Here is a 19,501-nt window from a genome sequence, read left to right on the forward strand (position 1 = left end):
TAGTTGATATATGTAGATTAAAAAAATGTCACCAAACAGCTCATAGTTGTGGTTATGAGATATGTGAAATACTGTAAATGCTTGAAGAAGGCTTCTCACCTAGCATCCTGCCTTTGTGGCTCATACATGTATCTTCATACTCCCTGTGCAAAAAAAAAAAAAAAAAAGAAGCTAGTAGGGAAGGGGATTTTCTTCTTTCTAATCTGTTTGTTACATTCCTTTTCCTTATCCCTGTCTAACTTTGTGGCTGGAGGATGTCAAACGTGGAATGTTACTCTTTGGGCATGCTCTACTTGGACACGTGAGGCTTTCATGTTTTCTTATATCAAGAGGTCGCAAAGACTAATCTCTCCTTCTTGCTGAGAGAAGAGACAGTGAGAGAGTGCAGAAGATCCAAATTGCTTCTAGACCGTGCCCTTATCCACAAGGAGCTCCGGCCCGCAAAGCACATGGCACAGCTTGGCTAAATTCTGAACTATCTCCGTTGCCACCTTCCCTGGAATTCAGGTGATGCCTGGAACCTTGTAGGACTGAGGTAGCCCTGAGACGCCCGGCCTGCAGCTTCCTCTGAGCTGTGCCTGCTGCGGCCAGAGTCCAGCGCAGCAGACCCGCGTACTGTGCATTTGTGCCCTGTGATGAGCTGGAGTAGCCTGGAGAAACTGCACTGAAGCAAGGCTTGGAAGGCATCTGCTTTTCCTGGGAGCAGAAAAAAAAAAAAAAAAAAAAAAAAAGAGGCCAAATGGAAAGATTTTTTCAGCCCTACTTATCTTTCTCTTGCTGTTGGGAGGTTTCTGCGTTTGTACAAATTAAGCCTCTAATGGCAGGACTTGAAAGAATCAGTGCTTGTCTTGCCTGGGCCCAGCTTTCATGTTTCATGTGAGTATGTGGGCAGCTGATACATCTGAATACACACACGGAGCCTGGAGCTGTGCTGAAATAGCTGTATGACAGTAACAGCGCGAGAGCAGCTGCTGCAGCTCTTGGCGTGGCAGTGATAGCTATGAGTGCAGCTGTGACACCAACAGAAGCCCCAGGAAAGACAGAAACAGTTTCTGGCAGCGCGCTGGGGATCTGCAGCTGGTGGGGGTGCTGTGGCTACCCCTGTGTGGCAGGAGGTTCCCTAGGAGGGCAGTAACTACTGCCAGTGGCAGTGGCACCAGCGGGGCGAGGGAAGTGATTTTTCACCCCTTGTCCATCCTTGTGCGACCACGTCTGGATTGCTGTGTCCTCCTCCAGACTCCCTGGTATGAGAAAGATACTGACCTGCTGGAGCAGGTGCTGCCAAGGGCTGCAAAGGTGATGAAAGCCCTGGACATACAAGAAGAGCCTGGGAGAGGGTTTGTTTAGCCTGAAGAAGAGGATTTGATCAATTACTTGAAATTATCTGATGGGAGGGCATAGAGAAGATGGAGCGGATTTTTCCCATTGGTGCCTAGTGAAAGGACAAGAGGTGAACTAAAACGCAACATAACGGTGTCTGAACATAAGAAAAACTGTACCTGTTTCGCTGTGAAGGTGGTCAAACGGGATCAAGTTGCCCAGAGAAGCTGTGAGTCTTCCCCGGTGGAGACATTCAACCCCTCTCTGGGCAGGATCCGGAGCAGCTCTCTAGCGGCCCTTGCTTGAGCATGGCGGGGGGACTGCGTGGTACCCGAGGTCCCTTCCAACCTCAACCATTCTCTGATATTGCAACTTTATAGCACAGTCATTTTGTTCTTTATCTTAAATAATGACATGCCTGTTGTTATGCAACGATTACTTGTTAAAGGGGAGGTAGTTTGGGCAATTGGCTAGAAAGTGCTTGGGCATCTGGTAGGAGTAAGAAAGGTCCGTGGGACTGACCTCTCTGAAACACTTCTGCTTTTGGAGGGTGAGGGAAGGGCTGACTGTCCTACCAGGAAGAGTCCTGGAGCCTGTTGATCATGCTCTGTAAAACTTAGATGTGAAACTCTCTTCCTATGTCTGGTACCTTTCAGTTTCTTGTCTCTTGGTTCCTTGGCCAGGTTTTGAGCTACAAGTTCTGTGTACTAACACTGACTACTTTAACACAGGTCTGGCAACAACAGCATGTTCTAATGAATTAAAATTAATCTGAATAAAACTTTTAAGAAAAAGAGAAAGATCTGGAGAGGAGGGGGGGGGGAAAAGTGGGTTATTTCCTGGATCTTTTCACATCTCCATTTTTCAGAATTTTCAGTTCAGTTTCTGTGTTAGCCTCTCCCTTGCTTAAGTGGCCCTCTTCTCCCATCCCTCTTCTGTAAAGCACTTCTGACATTATTTTGAGTTGTAGTTCTATGCCTCTCAAAACAACTCTGGTTTTGTGCATAAAGCCACAAACTTGCTGTCTTGAACACCCTCCCTTCTCACCAGGTGTATTTGGAACAATTGTTTTGCCTTCTGTGTCAAACACATCCCATTCTTAAGATGAATCAAAGCATTCGTATGCAGGTCTCAAAGCTTAGAATACGGCAGCAGTTCCTCACCGTTCACATTTTAGAGATTCTAAAATAGCACCGCATCTTACTATGCCTGTATTCCTACGGACTATTTTTCATTGAGATATTGTACAAACGAGCAAGGGACTGCTGAGAGCTTAAGGAAAAATGCATAATGTAGCTACAGGTTAACTTTCACTGAGCCTAAATTATTCTATGATTTTATGAGGAGGGAAAAAAAAAAAAAAAAAGAGGGCTGTGTCCCATCCACCTGGCTCTCAGTCTGTACACAGGAAGCCACACGGGGGTTTAGAAAGTAAGTATAGACAGGAACCAAGGAGATGGTAGTGGTCAGCATCACCAGCAGTGGTTCTGGTTTATAGTTATCACATCCACTTTTGTTATCTCCTTACAGTTTTAAAAATTTGCTTATTACCAGGACTTGTGTTCTGGATGCACTGTTTTAAACCATACTCTTGTTCATGTAGAAAGACAGTCAAGATAGGTGGTCACAATCCTGAAATAAAACAGTATTTATCTTGAGACTAGCAACCGTTGTTTCTAATGGTAAAAAATACAGTATGGCTATTAATCTGGCAAGTGAGTTTTACATTTGAGAAGTCAGAAGCAAATTATAAGGCGACTGTGTGCAGCTCCTTCACAGTGTGGACCACTCTCCTGTGCGCATCCCATTCACTCATTTTGAATAAACCATATCTGGGGGATATATTATTTACTCGAAGTATCTTATGCAACATGTTGGAATATAACAAACAGTCTTAGAAAAAAAATCATCTTGTTCAAAGAAACAACAACAACAAAAAAACTCTGAATGTCTTAGTTGCCGCTGCCCGGCAGCCGTCACTTCAGAGCGATGTTTCCAGCCTTCACGTTCCCCCCGGCAGCGGCGCGCTGCGCTCTCCAGTCCCCCCTGCTGGATAACTGGGAGCGCTTCACCGCGTCCTGCTGCCTCGCTGGCCGGGAGGCCATGAAGAGGGCGCCATTTCCCTGCTGCGCGGCACATGCGCGGCGGCCGTTGGGGGCGGCGGCCGTTGGGGGCGGTGGCCGTTGGGGGCGGTAGCGCGCCCCGCCCCGCGCCGCCCCCCCCGCTCGGCCCGGCCCGGCGGGTTCGTGCGTGGCCGCGCGCGGCTCGCGGCGCTCCCGCTGCCTCCCCGCCTCAGTGCGCCTGCGCGGCGCGGGCCGACGGGGCTTGTTGTGGGGCGGCCAGGGAGCACGTGAGGGGCGCAACGTCATCATAAACACTCGTAGGCAACATGGCGGCGCCTCTGGGCGGCAAGGTAACGGCGGGGCCGCGGCCGCCGCGGGGAGGGAGCCTGCACGGCCCGGCCGAGCGGGAGGCCGCGGGCTGCGGCGCGGCCTGGGCCCGTCCTGGCCGGCAGAGGGGACGCGTCGCAGCGCCCTCCGGCCCGGCCGCCGGTGTGCGGGCCGAGGCGCTGCGTCTCTGCGGCTGTGCCCTCCTCAGGGGCTGGCCTCGGGAAACACCTCGGGCCTCGCTGGCCTCCGCCGTGCGCTGCCGCAGGGCGGGCAGGGTGGAGGAAAGTACCGTCTGCTAGGGCGCTCCCTTAACGCGAAGGCGCCATGCGGGCCTCGCCGAGGCTCTGTGAATGAGACTGCGCAGCTCGGCAAGGGAAAACTCGGGAATATAAGGAAAAACTTAGGAATGCATGGAAAAACTCGGGAGTTGGTCTTTGTCCAGATGTCTGCCTGGTTTGAAGTCCCTGGAGGGGAACATGTGGCCCCCTTTGCCTCCTCCCATTTAGTTCTGAGTTATCTCCTCGTGCTTTTTATTGTGCAGATATTTATAGTCAATGTTTCCATCCTAAAGCAGCTACTGTGTAACACTGAGCTCCGGAGCAAGTGGGATCCTGTAAGATTTACAATCTCAGTGAAGTGTTTGATTGTATCTAGCCAGCGTTAGGTACAGCCAGTTCACTTTTCTGTCAAATGGTAGTGAGTGATTGTTTCAGCTCATGCTGAATTCACCATAAGAGAGTGCATATAGTAAGTTATCATTGTGCTTTTTGGAGGCTGCTGTAGCATTTTAAGTTAACCAGATAATTTGGTAGATAACTCTGTGGTAGAGTTTATAGAGGGACTGAGCCGATAAGCTGGTTCATGAAGCTGGTTCATGATATATCCTGTTTTAGTCAGGAGTGGAACAGGTAACTTGCTCAGATGGAGTTGTTACAGCTTTAAAATGTTGCAGGCAGAGTTCTTGACAGCTGTTGAAGGCTGTGGCTTTACTATCCTCCCAACTGTTTCCAACTATGCAAATAAAGCTGGCATGTTAGCAAAGAAAAGTTACCTTTCTGTTTCTTCTCTGTTGAGTCCTAAAAAGGAAATAAGTCACTTTCAGTCTCTCAATGCAGACATAGTTTTGTTAAGCAATGTTTTCCTAGAAAGCCTTAAAAATAAGTGTTGAAATCCTGCTGCTGTTTCAGTTCTAATATAAGTGAAAATTGTGGTTTTGTCCATTTCAAACTCAGTCCAGCAATTTATTGGACTGTGTGTTTTCATTTCTCATAATTGGTTTTCATATTGCTTTTATCAGGAACTATTTGGCCTTTTATTTATTTTGTAAAGTGTTGCAAAACTTTTTCAGTTATGCCACATCCAGAACACTAATGAAACTTGTTAACGTCTGATTCAGCAACATGTTTGTAATTGCTATTTAAATTATAGCATTTTAAAAAATAAAAGTACTTGATACAGAGAACAAAATGACAGTTCTGTCAGACAGTCCTGTCTTCAGATCAGGCCCTAACATGGGGTGTTAGAACACTGCTATCAATAGGAAAGGGTCTGTCCTTCTCTAGCTCTCCCCTGCTGCCTCAGACTTGCTTGGGTGCTCAGTTGATCTCCCTGATTTGACTGAGCAAGCTGCAACAACTCCGAGCTGTGTGCACTTATTTTTTGCAGGGTTAATATCCTGCTGGTTTAGGGAGCATGTCCCACTGCTGCTGTTTTGGATGTCATCATGATGCTGGATGTGCTTGTGAACTGTTGAAACTTCACTCCAAGTTTAGACCCCGTCGTTCTCACTTAAGTTGTCATAGGCCGTGGGTGTCCTTATTTAATTCCTCTTTTGTTTGCGCTTGTGCGGTGCTGTAGTGATGTGTTTCAGGTAGTAAACTTTTGATATAGTAGTAGATATCAGCTTGTGGGTTCTTTAGTCCCATTTATCAGCTTTTATTGCATGGTATTACTTTTGGCAAAATATTGCACGAGATAATTCCCATGGAGTGCTCCTGGGACTATTAAATAGGATAGAAAATTTCATGAGTTCTGAGATAATCTATTTCAACACACCGTATGTATCAGGCTGCCTTTTTGTTATATTTATTTACTTAATTCCTCTTGCTCTTCTTTTTTTTTAAGTATATTTTTCAGCTGTTACAAAAATTAGGGTATTAACAACTTCTAATATTGTCATCTTCTCTCTTTTTGCCTTGCTGTGATTTCAGCTTACTAATTTACTGGGAAATGACCTGTAAATTTAGTTCACAGAGAATCATAGGATCATTAAGGTTGGAAAGGACCTCTAGAGATCATCTAGTCCAACCCCCCTGCACACGCAGGGTCACCTAGAGCACGTGGCACAGGACTGCATCCAAGCGGGTTTTGAAGATCTCCAGAGAAGGAGACTCCACAACCTCTCTGGGCAGCCTGTTCCAGTGCCCTGTCACCCTCACTGTTAAAAAAAAATTTCCTTAAGTTCCTGTGGAACTTTTGGTGTTTCAGTTTCTGGCTGTTACCTCTAGTTCTGTTGGTGGCCACAGTGAAACGAGGCCATCACCATCCTCCTCACTGCCTCCCTTGAGGTACTTATAGACACTGATTAGATCCCCTCTCAGCCTTCTCTTCTCCGGGCTGAACAGGCCCAGCTCCCTCAGCCTCTCCTCATAGGGCAGATGTTCCAGGCCCCTGATCATCCTTGTGGCCCTGCGCTGGACTCTCTCCAGAAGCTCCACATCCCTCTTGTACTGTGGAGCCCAGAACTGGACACAATACTCCAGATGTGGCCTCACCAGGGCTGAGTAGACGGGCAGGATCACCTCCCTCGACCTGCTGGAGATGCTCTTCTTAATGCACCCCAGGATCCCATTGGCCTTCTTGGCCACGAGGGCACACTGCTGCCTCATGGTCAACTTGTCGTCCACCATGACACCCAGGTCCCGCTCTGCAGAGCTGCTCTCCACAAGGTCAGTCCCCAGCCTGTACTGGTGTCTGGGGTTATTCCTCCCCAGGTGCACGACCTTGCACTTGGCCTTGTTGAATTTTGTAAGGTTTCTCACCGCCCAGTTGTCCAGTCTGTCCAAGCCATAGTTGCGTCATTGTGACTGTATGCACTACTTTCCTTAAAATTTATCTTAGTTGTTTTCTTATTTCAAATCTTAGAAGTTGTTTGTATGTGGGAAGGTTCTGTTCAGTGTTTTTTTTTTTTTTTTCTGTCAAGTTTACTCAATTCCAGAAAACTTAAGTTAATGCAGTGGAGTTTTGGTTTATGACTCATTCATTATTTGGGACCATCTGCACTAGAGCAGTGTGAGCTTCAATTTTCTGTCCTGTCTTAGAGCTGCCAGATTTTTGTGCAAGTAACTTGACAGTAAGATCTTTCATTTTCGGTGCTTTTGATGGCATGCACCAAAACAGGTACACTTTATATCCTTCTGCTGCTTAGCAAAGCTCTTCACCCATAAAACAGGAAACATTAGAAAATGAGGTAAAAAGTTGAGTGGGGAGAAGTATAAACTTTAATTTTTAGTTTGTCAGTATATGGGCTATTATAACGGCTGGCTTATTACTCTCTTTAGGTCACCTATAATAAGAGTGACTTCTGTGTTCTTGGAGTTTGGTATATCTTTGGCATACGTGTTGTTAGATCTTTCTCAAATTATTAATTGACATGAACTGTCAGAGAAGATACGTTTCACTTGCTTGTGTCCTTGCTCTTGAAAGTAAGGTTTGGTCTAAGCTCACATGTTTAGCCAGTGCGATTTCAGCATTTAGGAGTGTTCAAGTAGCACTGCAGCTGCTATTAAATAGCAGTGCTGTGAAGAGTGATTGTTGTTGGGTTTTTGTTTGTTTTTGTATTATTTTAATAGCTTTACTTATCTTGACTAGAAAACGTGGTGTGTATAATTACCTTTGTATCCTTTAGGTAATTTATTGACACAGATAGCAGTGGCAGATTAGTTTAGAAGTAGCCTGTGGTTTCAGCAGTGTCTCACTGTAATTTCTAGTTAAATTATGGGGCCTGGAGACTCCTGTATTAGGCATGTTGTTCTATTTTTATCATTTGAAGCATTTGATTTAAAATGATTACTATTTTCTTCAGCCTTTATCATTCACTGTTTACAGAATGGTCTCTTCTGAATGTTCTATCCTTTTTGTGTGTGTGTGTGTGTGTGTGTGTGTGTGAACAGAAGCCTTTGCCTCTTGAATTTAGTTAAGGCTTCATTATATTCATGTATAAAACAAGCAGTTCACTGGTAATTCTGAAATTCTTGTGTATTCTTTCTATTTTTATTAATTTTTTTATAAATGCTCACAATTTAAACAATGTGATACTGCCTGAGGATCTTTGCCTTTATTTTTACTGAAATGCCACTATTTCTTCATAAGAAGCAAGAATACATGGTACTTTAAGATTTTTTTTTTGTCACAGTTAAGGCAGACCTTGAAAAATTTACTTACGATACGAGGCTTCCAGTGTTGTGAATTTTGTTATATTTATCACAGATAAGCATTTATTTTTTAATCAGGAGTTGGATTTTCTGTGGATCATAAGATCAGTATTTCTTCTAACTTTAAGCTATTTTATGTATGTAAGATACCGAAGGACAACCATTGCCTAAATTGAATTGATTTTCTTGGTCTGTAGTGTTTCTTTTTGCCTTTCATCTTTTGTTTGTTTCCCTCCTATTAAAATCCCTAAATAAGATGCTAATCAGCTGATATATCTGTTAATGTTTATAGAGAGCCCTGTCTTTCCTTAATTTGCTCTCTTGGAAGCTTTCATATCAAGGTCGCTTTCTTAGGAGTACTTTGACTGTTGGATCCACTGTGAGCTCCCACCTGATCCTTTAGTCTGAGGGGAAAAACAAAGCAATTTGTGCGGAAAAGTGGTTAAGAGTCGGGACTTGCACAAGGCCCTGACTGTTGAGCGATGCAGAGCGGTGCCTCGGTCGCAGTGTGAGCCCCGCAAGCTGTTTCCGTCCATCACGAGATGCTCTTGGCAGTGTGTTGGGCCTGTGCACTCTGTTCCTTGGCAAAAGCGGAAACCGATTTGGATAAGAACATAGGTAGCAAATTTGACATGTGTGAAAGGTGGGACTGGTTAATTGGGAGAGCTGCTTCTCCGTTTTCAAGTGTGCTGTGTTTGACAGATTGCTAACCTGTAACAGAGAGTTAATGCAGGACAAAAATAAGACATGAACAACCAGTACACATGAAGTCCTGTGATACTGAGCAGCCCCCAAAAACCTGCTAACTGAGTGTTTTTGAGGCATCTCTTAGACAGTTGTGCCTATGATCCAAACCCTCTGAGGAACTTAAGGATATCATAGGTGAGGGGGTGAGTCTGGATTTGGTTACTCTTATTTAACTGTAATGTTAAGGGAACTGTTTTGCATAGAATGAACTTTAGCTTAAGAAGGTATCTGAAAACCTTTGAGTTATGATGAGATATGTGCAGCTGAAAGACTAAATTTTCCATGATGTTTAACCTTATGTTACTTTGCATCCTCATTTGCCTTGTCTCTGCTTGTAATTTAATGTGTTTCTGTCAAACATTTTTCTTTCGTTGGCTTTTCTTTTGTGTTTTTGTAGTTGGGCCAGCAGGATCTCCCTTCGATGTATATAATGCACAGATCCTCAGGATTAGATGCTTTCTTTGAGCAGGTCAACAAATGTTTGTGTAGGAGAGAAAATCTACCAAACCTACTGTTATCCAAGTCAAAGTAGTTAGGCCATTAAAGGAGGACAACTTTTTAGCCCCAGGCATCTAAGCAGCGTGTGTGGCAGATGCTGCTTTGCTTCCCTGCAGCCCTGTTCCCATGGTGGGTTGTGCAGAGCGCTGGTATCTTCCTGAGGGCCGTGGGGATGGTGGCCTGGGGAGGCAGAGGGGTGTCCTGGAGTAGGGATTGGAGTCTTGGGGACACAATGTCATTCATTGTGTGCCTGGTGGTGTGTGCTTACTAATAACACCAACTTGCCTTTTTGCCTCCTTTTCTCCCTACGCCATGGTAGGATTATTGATGTTGTAGACTTAGGAGAAGTGAGAGTGATTGCTCTGATCATATGAAAATAAAATGAAAGATTGAGCTCCACTTCCTGCTTCTCATTTTTGAAAGAGAGATCATAATAAAATATTTACAATAATGAGTAGTACAGAAGGAGATAAGCCAGTAGCTTGTTTTCTTGTTTAATAATATAAGAAGGATATTCAAGCAACTGAACAGGTGATACTGTTAAAATTGTTGCATTCTTTTTACACATTGAATAATAAGGAAGTTTTAAATTGTGGTCTTTTGTCACTGAAGCCAAAAAGTTATTAAGACTTAAAAGGAAGTGGAACACTTACCTGCACAGGAAATGCTGGTAGATTTATAAAACCTCATGTTTTGGGAGTTACGATTACTTTAACCCCTAAGAATAATAGGGTGACAGGAGCTCTTTATGCTCCCCGATTTATGTCTATTCCCTCTACTGTCTCTGTGCATGCCTGTCCATGGCATGACTACACAGATTCTTGGTTGCACACCCTCTACACTTCCAAGTGTTTTAACAGTGCTCCTCATCTTTCTGCCACGCTCACTACGTGTTCTCCCTCTCCCTCTCTCAAGATACCCAGCTACATGTTTGGCAGGAACCTGCTGCTTGGGCAGGAGGCCTGTGGAAACGTCTCTGCTCCCTTGGCTGCCCATGTGTGTGCCCAGGGGCCAGGCATTGGGCTGAGCAGGGTCCTGGTGGATTGTGTGTTGTACTGAGTTGAGCTAAGCAATGTCTGACTATGGAATAAAATCGTATTGATGGATGATGTTCGATTTAAGCCTGTTTGTGTCCTAACTTAGAATACTAATTTTATACCTTCTTTATTAGTAATTATTCATGTAATCTGATGTTACTTTCTCTGCTTTAATTGACTAATAGTTTATCATTGCTGTAATACTAGTCAGAAAAAAAACAATCACAAATTAAATTTTGCTATAAGATATGCTATAAAAGTACATAACAGCATTTTTAATTTGTAATCTTGTTCTATAATCATCTTATAAAGTACAGGGAAGCAGAGCAACTTGGTGTTTCACATAAGTCAAAAATGGCAGTTTTTCATAGCTGTTTTATTATGGGATAAGCTGTTCTAGTAGTTTTTAGATGTGCTTTTTTTAGGTTTAGTGACTTTTTTTTTCTTTCAATGGTTAAAAAAGTACTTCAACAGTTCTGTTGTATTAATGCTCAGTAACTGTTGGAGGAATTACTGCAAGGTTTGTCCTGGTAGGTAAGAATGAAATGCAGCAGCTTGGCTGTCTGGCCTATTGAACTTGGAGAAGTTTCTTTCTGGAGTAATGGGGAAAGTGGACTGCAGCGTGGAAAATCCTGTTCTACCAACCTCGGAAGGTGTTCTTGGTACTTTGATTTCATCACCTTTTTCAATGGGGCACAGGGGCAGCAAGGAGGGGCTGTTGGGGCTTTGTGGGGTAGTATGGGTTTCTTCAGTTACTCACCCACTAAAGGTGGCACTGGGGGATTTTTTTTCTTTTCCAGTGAAAAGAGAAGTTTGTGTTTCTGAAAGGTGATTAATGGATTGAAAAGAAAAGCATCGTCTTTAGTAAGGATGCTTTGGCACAGAAGAGCTAGTATAATATACTAGAGAGAGTGTTTCTAGACTGACAAATTTTACTTTGTGATATTGAGTAAAATCACATGTAACACTTCTGGCAGTATCATTTATACTGGTAGAAGGCTTTTCTGGCAAAGCCGTCCTGGTACTTGATAACTTTGGTTCATACTTAGGACTTCAACTGATTTTAAGCTCTGTATCTAGCCGATCTAGCTGTGTATAGCTTGTTAAGCTTAAAGACCTATTTTTTTTAGCTAATTTGCCTGATAGAAAATGTGATGATTTAAAAAGTCTGAAAAATAAATACATTGAGAAAGAGAAATTGGTGTTGCAGTAGTGAAGAAGTATAACACCAATGTCTGATTAGTTTTGAAATCTGTTTTGCTTTTAAAATTATGTATTTCTTTGTGAAATATTCACTGCTTGATTTGAAAAACTAAAAAGATTATAAAAATTTCTGTTTCTGTTTGTATTTCACTTCCCTAAAAATTTAGTTTGGTGTGCTAGGGACTTTTCTTTCCTTAAGCAGTGTGGGGTTTTTATGTATGTGTGGGTGGTTTTTTTTTTTTTTTTTTTTTTGTTGCTTTATTTGTTTAGCTTGTTAATCTTTTAATAGAGCTTTTAAGATGATTTATGGTGTACAGCACTGAAATTTGCTCAATTTTGCTGCTGAATTTTGACGGAGAAGGCTTCTGTGAGGGTCTTGGGCATGATGGAAATACTGCAGGGAATATTTGCCCCAGGTATATCTTCCTAAAGGCTTAAATATGAAACTGTGGACAATGTGTATTCTTGCAAACCTTCCTCTGACCATTTCCACTTTGGAAGTGGAACCTAAGCCATTATTGAATCAAAGACTCTGATTTCTGTGCAGTTCATCCTTTCTGCTATGAACTGTCCACTTTAAATTGAGGTTATCATTTCTATGTGCTTAAATGGCAAGTAGGGAAAAGGCAAGATACGTAACAAGGTTTTTTGGTGTTTGAAAAGCTGCATAGTGTTTCCATATGAACCTTTGAACACTAATTTAAATACTGGTATTAGATCCACTTTTTTGTGACTAACTGGCAAAACAGTAATAGTTGGTGTATTGCTTAGGCGATTAATGATTTAAGTAGCTTCAGTTACCTTTTGGTAATAGGGAATTGGAAAACTCGGATTTTTAAGAGGGGGGACAGGGAAAGAAAGGTAATGAAAACCAGTGTGCTTCGGGTATTTGCATCTCAAACTATGTAGATGAAATAATGACTAAAACAAGTGGTAAAAGCAAATTTAAAATGTTGCATTTATTTCAATATCCTCTTTGTTACAGGTTGTCTATGAGCAAGAAGGAGTTTTCATTCATTCCTCCTGTGGAAAAAATGATGACCAGGATAACTTAATAGCAGGAGTACTACGTGTCATAGAAAAAGTATGTATTCAATGCAGTTATAGAATCTTCTTAATTGACCACTACCTAATATATATGGCAAATCTTAAGAGTTGTTTTGAATATATTTTTTTAAAATGAAGATCAGTATATTTAATGTTTTTCTATGTAATTTGTATATTTATGTAAGTTATAACCTAATCATTTCATAAATAAGTAAGGAGCTATATGTGATTTGTTAATTATGTAGTATTGAATGTTTTTATGATTTTTTGTGTATTAGGAAAATGAAGTAATAGTTGACTGGAGACCATCAGATGACACTTTGGATAATTCTAATATCCTTTGTGCTGGAAAGGTATGTTGGTTAGTTTATTTCATCAGAGATTTTTCTCTTATGTACATTAGTTAACTTTTGAGTATATGGTTTCATATCTGGTAGCAAAGTCTGTTTATGCGACTGTCACTGGTGTTAGTACTTACACTTAGGAATCATTTCTGTGAACTGCAGGTTAGATTCCTGTTTGAATTATATGTGTGGGTGATCTGTGATTCATGCATAAAAAAGGAGCAGAGCATCCCTATAGCCAGAAAAGGCCAAATGAGTGTAAGAAAACCATAGTCACTGGTATCTGGTATTTTCATGCTTTGTAATTAGGCTCAAAACAGAGATACTGTTTTAATGCAGAATAAGAAAGAAGATGTATATGGATATTCTAGGATGCCATGAAAGGTAGTGTTTAAGCAGTATTACAATCATGTAACTAAAACAAAGATTCATTTTTTCATTTAAACAAAGTTTGTTAGTATAGGTTGGTTAGGTCTGCTAGAGATGCTAGGATACATCTTAACACAATATTAAATTTATCACAGTAAAACCTCTGTTCAATCTGCTCTTAATGAGAACTTGGGTTTTGCTGTGTTTATCTTACGATGTTTCTAAAAAATTTTAATACTGCAGGGTGGGTTTTTTGCCTGTGAAAATAAAGATGCTTATTTTTATGCTTGTATAATCAGAGAAGTTAGCTAATTTTTAGCATATTCTATCTTTTGATACTATTTTTTTTTTTTATTGCTCAGGATTCAAGTTCTGTTGTGGAGTGGACTCAGACTCCTAAAGAAAAATCCCCTCGAGGAGCAGATCGTCCAAGCAGTTATGAAGCTGAATGGGACATGGTCACCACTGTCTCTTTTAAAAAGAAACCTCATTCAAATGGAGGTATGTCCAAAATAAGTGCAGTTGTTTTCTTTGTAGTAACTTTTAACTGAAGAATTGTCTCTTAAATATATTAATCAATCTGAAATCAATATAGTTTTATTAGGAATTGAAAAGTTGAGGTCATTTGTGGTGGTGAACCTGTGAGTGCGGAAATATTCACAGAGGACCAGTTGTCTCTTGTTCTAAACTGTTTCTTCCTTAAATTACAGGGGATGTAGAAGGCATCTTGCATTTAATATCTTGCTCTCTGTATAATTAGATGGTGCAGCACTTTGATCTGCATTGGCTTCTTACATTCTTTCAAACAAAATCTGGTCTTCTTGTTAGAAAAGAGTGAAAAATGAGTAGTTTACTGCTCAAATGCTTTTTCTTACTGTAACAGCAGGGGGAGGTGGAGTCTAAAACTGTGGTTGCGTAGGTGTGTCTTAGACGTAAGAAAAATAAAGTTTCTACACAAAACCCTTTTGGCAAACTACTTGATTTCATAGCTACATAATTCTTATGGAGTTTGAGTAGCTATGTGTGTTTAAAAGAAAATCAAAAAGCACTGATTTTTTTTTTTAAGACTTACCTTTGTCCTCTGTTTCACGTGTTTCTTTATAATCATCTTTGTACTAAAGGCTAGTGCCTGTCATACATAGAATGCTTTATTTTATCATTGTTTCCTACTGTGTTTTTAACATCCTTAGAGTACACTTTCATACAAAGTCAGTGAGCAATGCAGACTTCCATTTTGTTCTTTCCAACTTCTTATTTCATTCTAATTTGGGGGGGGGGGGGGTAGATGGGAGAGGGATGACAGATCTCCTGCAGTCATGCTGACAGTCTTACGTCCTTAGGCATCTGTTTCCTTTGAATGGCCATAGTCCTTGCACAGTATTAGAAAAGAACAGGAAGGTTTTCAAGTTCTTCTTCCCCCAACTTAGTAGTAGTCTTACACGGCATGGCTAATACTGTGTGCAATATATAATATGCATGATTGTAATATTATGTTTAATTTGAGTGAGTAGTGCTACCTGGCAGAGAAGTTGGTGGGCTTTAACTTGCTGCTGGAATTTAATATATTTGTATGTTTACTGCTGGACCATTTTTATAGACTTTTATAGGCTTGTAGGCCTGTTTTTATAGACTGTAGGGACTGAATTGGGTGGATTTGCTTATTATTTTAAGAGTCTGTAGAAAGTGGGAAGGCACGACAAAAGATCAAGCTAGTTAAGTATAACTTCTATGAGCAGAACCAGTCTTTGTGTGTATGTTGTTTTTGTTTGTTTTCTGTTTTCTTTCTTTTTTTCTTGAGGCAGATATTATGTGCCTGTAGTTGCTAACACTGGAAGTCAAACTAAAATCGTATGCTGATCTTCTTTTTAAGATGCTACAACTCATGCAAATGGAGAAAGCAAGTGGTCATTCCTCTTCAGCTTGACAGATCTGAAATCAATCAAGCAAAACAAAGAAGGAATGGGATGGTCCTATTTGGTGTTCTGTCTAAAGGATGATGTGAGGCTTCCAGCTCTTCACTTTCATCATGGAGATAGCAAACTATTGATTAAATGCCTTGAAAAGCATGTTGTGCTGAGTGAGTAAGTATCAGACAACTTGGTTCTAATTTAAAATACGGTTTTACTAGTTTGCATTTTAAATTCCATAATACATTTTTCAGAGAAACACTACCTGATAAATTTTTCCTTCCCTTTTTACTAATAGAATCAGTTTTCAGGTGACTGAAACTATAATTTCATATGCCCCCTCTGAATGTTGACTGAAGTTTTAAAATTGTTGGATCAATTTATGATCTGTTTGAGAGTCTGCAAAGTGCTACAAGCTTCACAATAGTGCAGTATCTTGCTAGTGGGTATGAAAGAAGACGGAATAAAGTTATAATCTTGAGTACTCAGATGATTTGATTAAAGTTGAATCCTTGTCTATGAGCTACTTCTAGTAAATAGAATTAATAACTTATGTTAAAGATTGACATAATCTTTGAGTGAAATACCTGTGTATTGACATCAGTAAGGTAATTATAGCATTGTTGAAATGAAAAAAAAAATATATATATATATAATATTTCCCCCTTCCTTTTACTCTTATCTTTTTTCATATATTTTTTTTAGTTTTGTTCTTGATTTTGGTTCTTCAAATCAGCTTTCAGAATGGCTATATACTTAGTCTCTATTATGGTGTTAAATACTTAGGGTTGCTGTGATTCATATTGTGTGCTCTCCAAGTTTTTCATATGGGTAAAAGCCTCTTTGAACAAAGTTTAGACACAGAACAAACTAGAATGTTCTGCTCTCGGTGTATAGACATAATTTAAAAAGACACTTTATAAAAGCCTTACTGAAACTGTCTGAAAAAAAGGATAAATAAGGATAAGTAGAGCATGAAGAAGCAATGAGATGTTTCATCAGTGTAGAAGGTCTGCTGTTATCAAAGGTGTTTGAGTGCATCACTTGGAAAATAACTTGCGAAAGGTTGGAAGGCAGATAGTGAAATGCCTTTATAAACCCTCTGAGGACTCTTCCTGTGTGTTGGGAACATTTTGAGGGAGGGAAGCATCTGGGCCAGAAATGCTTTGTTACAGGTAGGTGAAACTGGTCAAAAAAATTTACATATACGAAGGACTGTCAGTAGGCTACAGGGGCTGTTTGTTAGTTGAATTGCTGTGTGAAGGCCTTGATAGGCAAGGCTGTTTGGGATGGTCTGAAACTGTGAGCAACTTGGAGCAGGTGACATGGCCAGTGTGACAAACCACTGAAATGATATTGACTAGAGTTCGTGGAAGGTTTTAAAAGAGAACTTTCATGAAGGCAAAGCAGGCAATATTAGAGACCAAAGATAAAGGTGTTAAGTATAAATGGACATAAGTAAATCCAAGTGAGAGCTTCATCTTAAATCCTGAGATGTTTTTCTCTAGTTTCACTTTCAATTCTTCCTTAAACCTCTCCTCATTTCTTTTGTTTTAATTTCATTTCCTCTTCAGGGAAACATTCTTCACTCTCAGCCCATAAGGAGATTGTTTCGTTTTCACACCTGCAAGTCACTCAACAGAGCAGTATATCTTCCAACCTGTTGCTATTAAGCAAGGGCAAATTTTTGGGGTGACACACATGGCAAACACAGGAAAAGCACTCTAGTTGTATGGTGAGCTGCAGAAAGCTTTATGCGTTATTTGTGATCTGTTAGCTCTGCCTCACAACAGTATATCAGCTTTTTTAGAAATTAATTGCAGTAATAGCTACTTAATGAACAGGACTAAATTATAAGGTAGTGTAGTGAGTGCTGGTGACATTTCCATTAACCCAGAATGTTTTTGTAACCATAAACTAGATGCTTCAATGCCCAATGGGAGGTTTTTATCAAAATAGTTCAAGAATTTCCCTTGCATCTTTTCTTTCCTATCCATTTAATCTATCTGAGGCTGTAACAAATTCAAATGATAAGTTCTGAGTTCACACTGTGGTTATGTTTTTTTTTTTTTTTTTTCCCTATTTCTTCCATTGACAGTGTTTAAAGTGTGTTATTATTTGAATAGGTAAAAAGGAGTAGTAAGCAACAGGTTTGATAATTAAAACTCAATACTGCAATTACAGGTCTATAGTTGTACTTGCTTTAGTTGTAGTGGAATTTCATGTATTAATTATTAATTGAGAATTTCTCTTAATCTCAAAGGCATAAAATATCTGTAAGACACTGCTATGCTAAGTAACAGATTATTTCATCTTTCCATATTCAGAAAGTATTTTAGATATTTTGCCTTTGCAGATGAAAGTTTTCAGAAACAGGAATCTAAAATCCACCAGAATACCCTAAACCATTTCATGAGGCCAGACTTTTTTTTTTTTTTTTTTTTGACAGCAGTTTGGTCATCAGTTTGTTACTGTACCTAATGTTAGTTTGTTTATTACCACACATTATTTCCAGGCCTGGAGTCGTGTGTTGCAAGTCAACATGCTTTACCTTGCTACATAATGTTTAGTGGCAAGTCCCTAGGTTAGTAATGACTTCAATTCCCTTTTCAAACATACTCTCGGATGCTTCATGGTGAGTGTTTGGTTACTTACCAGGCTTCCTTTAAATGGCTTAATGGCTCCCTAGCTCTTCACAGCCTTTTGGCAGCTAGTGTGAGCTCTCCTGCTGGGGCAGTGCAAAACATTTCCAGTTGTATGGAGGAAGCAACTGCGTGAAGAGGGGTGATCATCAAGTCCTGCCTCTCTCTTGGTAAGAGAGGGCAGTGGCTGAGTGGTGTCTCATCTGATACAGCAGGCTCACAGTGGGATGCTCAAGAATCTCGCTGAGTGCCGCTTCTTGGTAAGATGAACAAGAGAAATTTGAGGTCGTGCTTAAGCATTTAGGGTGTGTTGAGCTGCCTGGTACTGCTGCCTGAAATGATCCCAAGTGTCGCAGAATGGATCATCAGGTGCCTTGAGAACTTCAAAGAAAGAAACTGAGGAAGCTGCAGAGGTCAGATTTGAATCAAATTAAGCATTGGTTGAGCAGGGACTTCCAGTTTCAGTTTACTTAGATTCCTATCTTCCAGTTAGTGTCTATTTTGAGATCAGAGTATTTTCTGCAAGTTCGTCATGAGTTATGATGCTTGCTTAAGGGAAGAAAAAAAATGTACCACATAACTTGTGGGACTGATATGCTTCAGTCTCTGTACATTTTTAGCGTTTCCGAATAATTTTGTGTATGTAAAATTAAAATGCCATTTAAGAGGAAGGTGTTTACTCAAGTTTTCTGGATGCTATAAGCATATACTTGTTAATGTAGTCACTAGTAATTCCAGCCTCTGATTTGTATATATTGTAGTATTGATGAGAAGGTAGAGTCTAGCTGTTTTCTAAAATATCTTTTACTCCTTAAAAGTACTATTTTTCTTTTCTCCCTTCTCTAGCATTGTTCCTTTATAAAATGTTGAGTTATTGCTGAAATTGGTATGTGCAAAGTGACTAAAATGGAACAAAATATCTGTGACTTGTTGCTTTGAAGGCTATGTACTTCCTAGTTTGGCTGCACAGGTTGAGTATCCAGAACAAGATTACGCTGACAGCACTCTCCAAGTTGGAGTATTACACGTAATTATTTAAGCCAATGTCTAAACTTGCAGTTTGTTTTGAGCATTGCCAGGTAGCTGTTGCTAAGCAAGTAGCAGGCCAGAGGGACCATCTACTTAAAATGGCAATGTCTTAGGAACTTTTCCTTCTCATAGTTAGAGAAGATGCGATTCATGACTCAGCCTTGGCCCCTGGGCTGCTTTTGAGCAGCAGCCAGTTGAGTTGATTAACTGTTGCTGCCTCAGAACTGTGACTACAGCGTCTGGCTGTCTCGAAATGAGATCTTTGGTCGGATTTCATATCCGTCATGTTAAGTGCGCTGTCATGCCGGAGTTGAAGGAAGATAAGGCTTATTAAAGTTCTTATCTTCAACTTCAATATCATGGTAGGTGATGCAGGTAGTATTAACAAAAAAAGTATTTGTTTCATTCAAAGTCATGGACATGGATTTAAACATTAGGAGAGAGAGCAATAGAGAAGGTATTTTATAAAAGTAAGGCCTTTGCAGTGGATTAAAATCAGATGGCTGAAGTTTTTGGCTTTCCTTAGTCTGGCAAC

The 19,501-nt window shown here is 40.6% G+C and overlaps 1 protein-coding gene across 1 annotated transcript in view; it reads left to right on the forward strand.

The window, feature by feature from the left end:
- The first annotated feature begins 3,607 nt into the window (after positions 1–3,607).
- The window catches only part of TBC1D15 (TBC1 domain family member 15), a 29,074-nt gene continuing 13,180 nt past the window's right edge, over positions 3,608–19,501 (forward strand). Inside the window, exons 1-5 of the mRNA XM_088522942.1 lie at positions 3,608–3,733; positions 12,614–12,712; positions 12,954–13,028; positions 13,751–13,889; positions 15,259–15,469. Coding sequence (XP_088379068.1) covers positions 3,710–3,733; positions 12,614–12,712; positions 12,954–13,028; positions 13,751–13,889; positions 15,259–15,469 — 548 coding nt within the window. The 5' untranslated portion in view covers positions 3,608–3,709. The remainder of the gene's footprint in view (positions 3,734–12,613; positions 12,713–12,953; positions 13,029–13,750; positions 13,890–15,258; positions 15,470–19,501) is intronic.

This window comes from Tinamus guttatus, unplaced genomic scaffold (genome assembly GCF_059628265.1).
Source record: "Tinamus guttatus ecotype Peru unplaced genomic scaffold, ASM5962826v1 Tinamus_guttatus_pri_ptg000171l, whole genome shotgun sequence".
NCBI lineage: Eukaryota > Metazoa > Chordata > Aves > Tinamiformes > Tinamidae > Tinamus > Tinamus guttatus.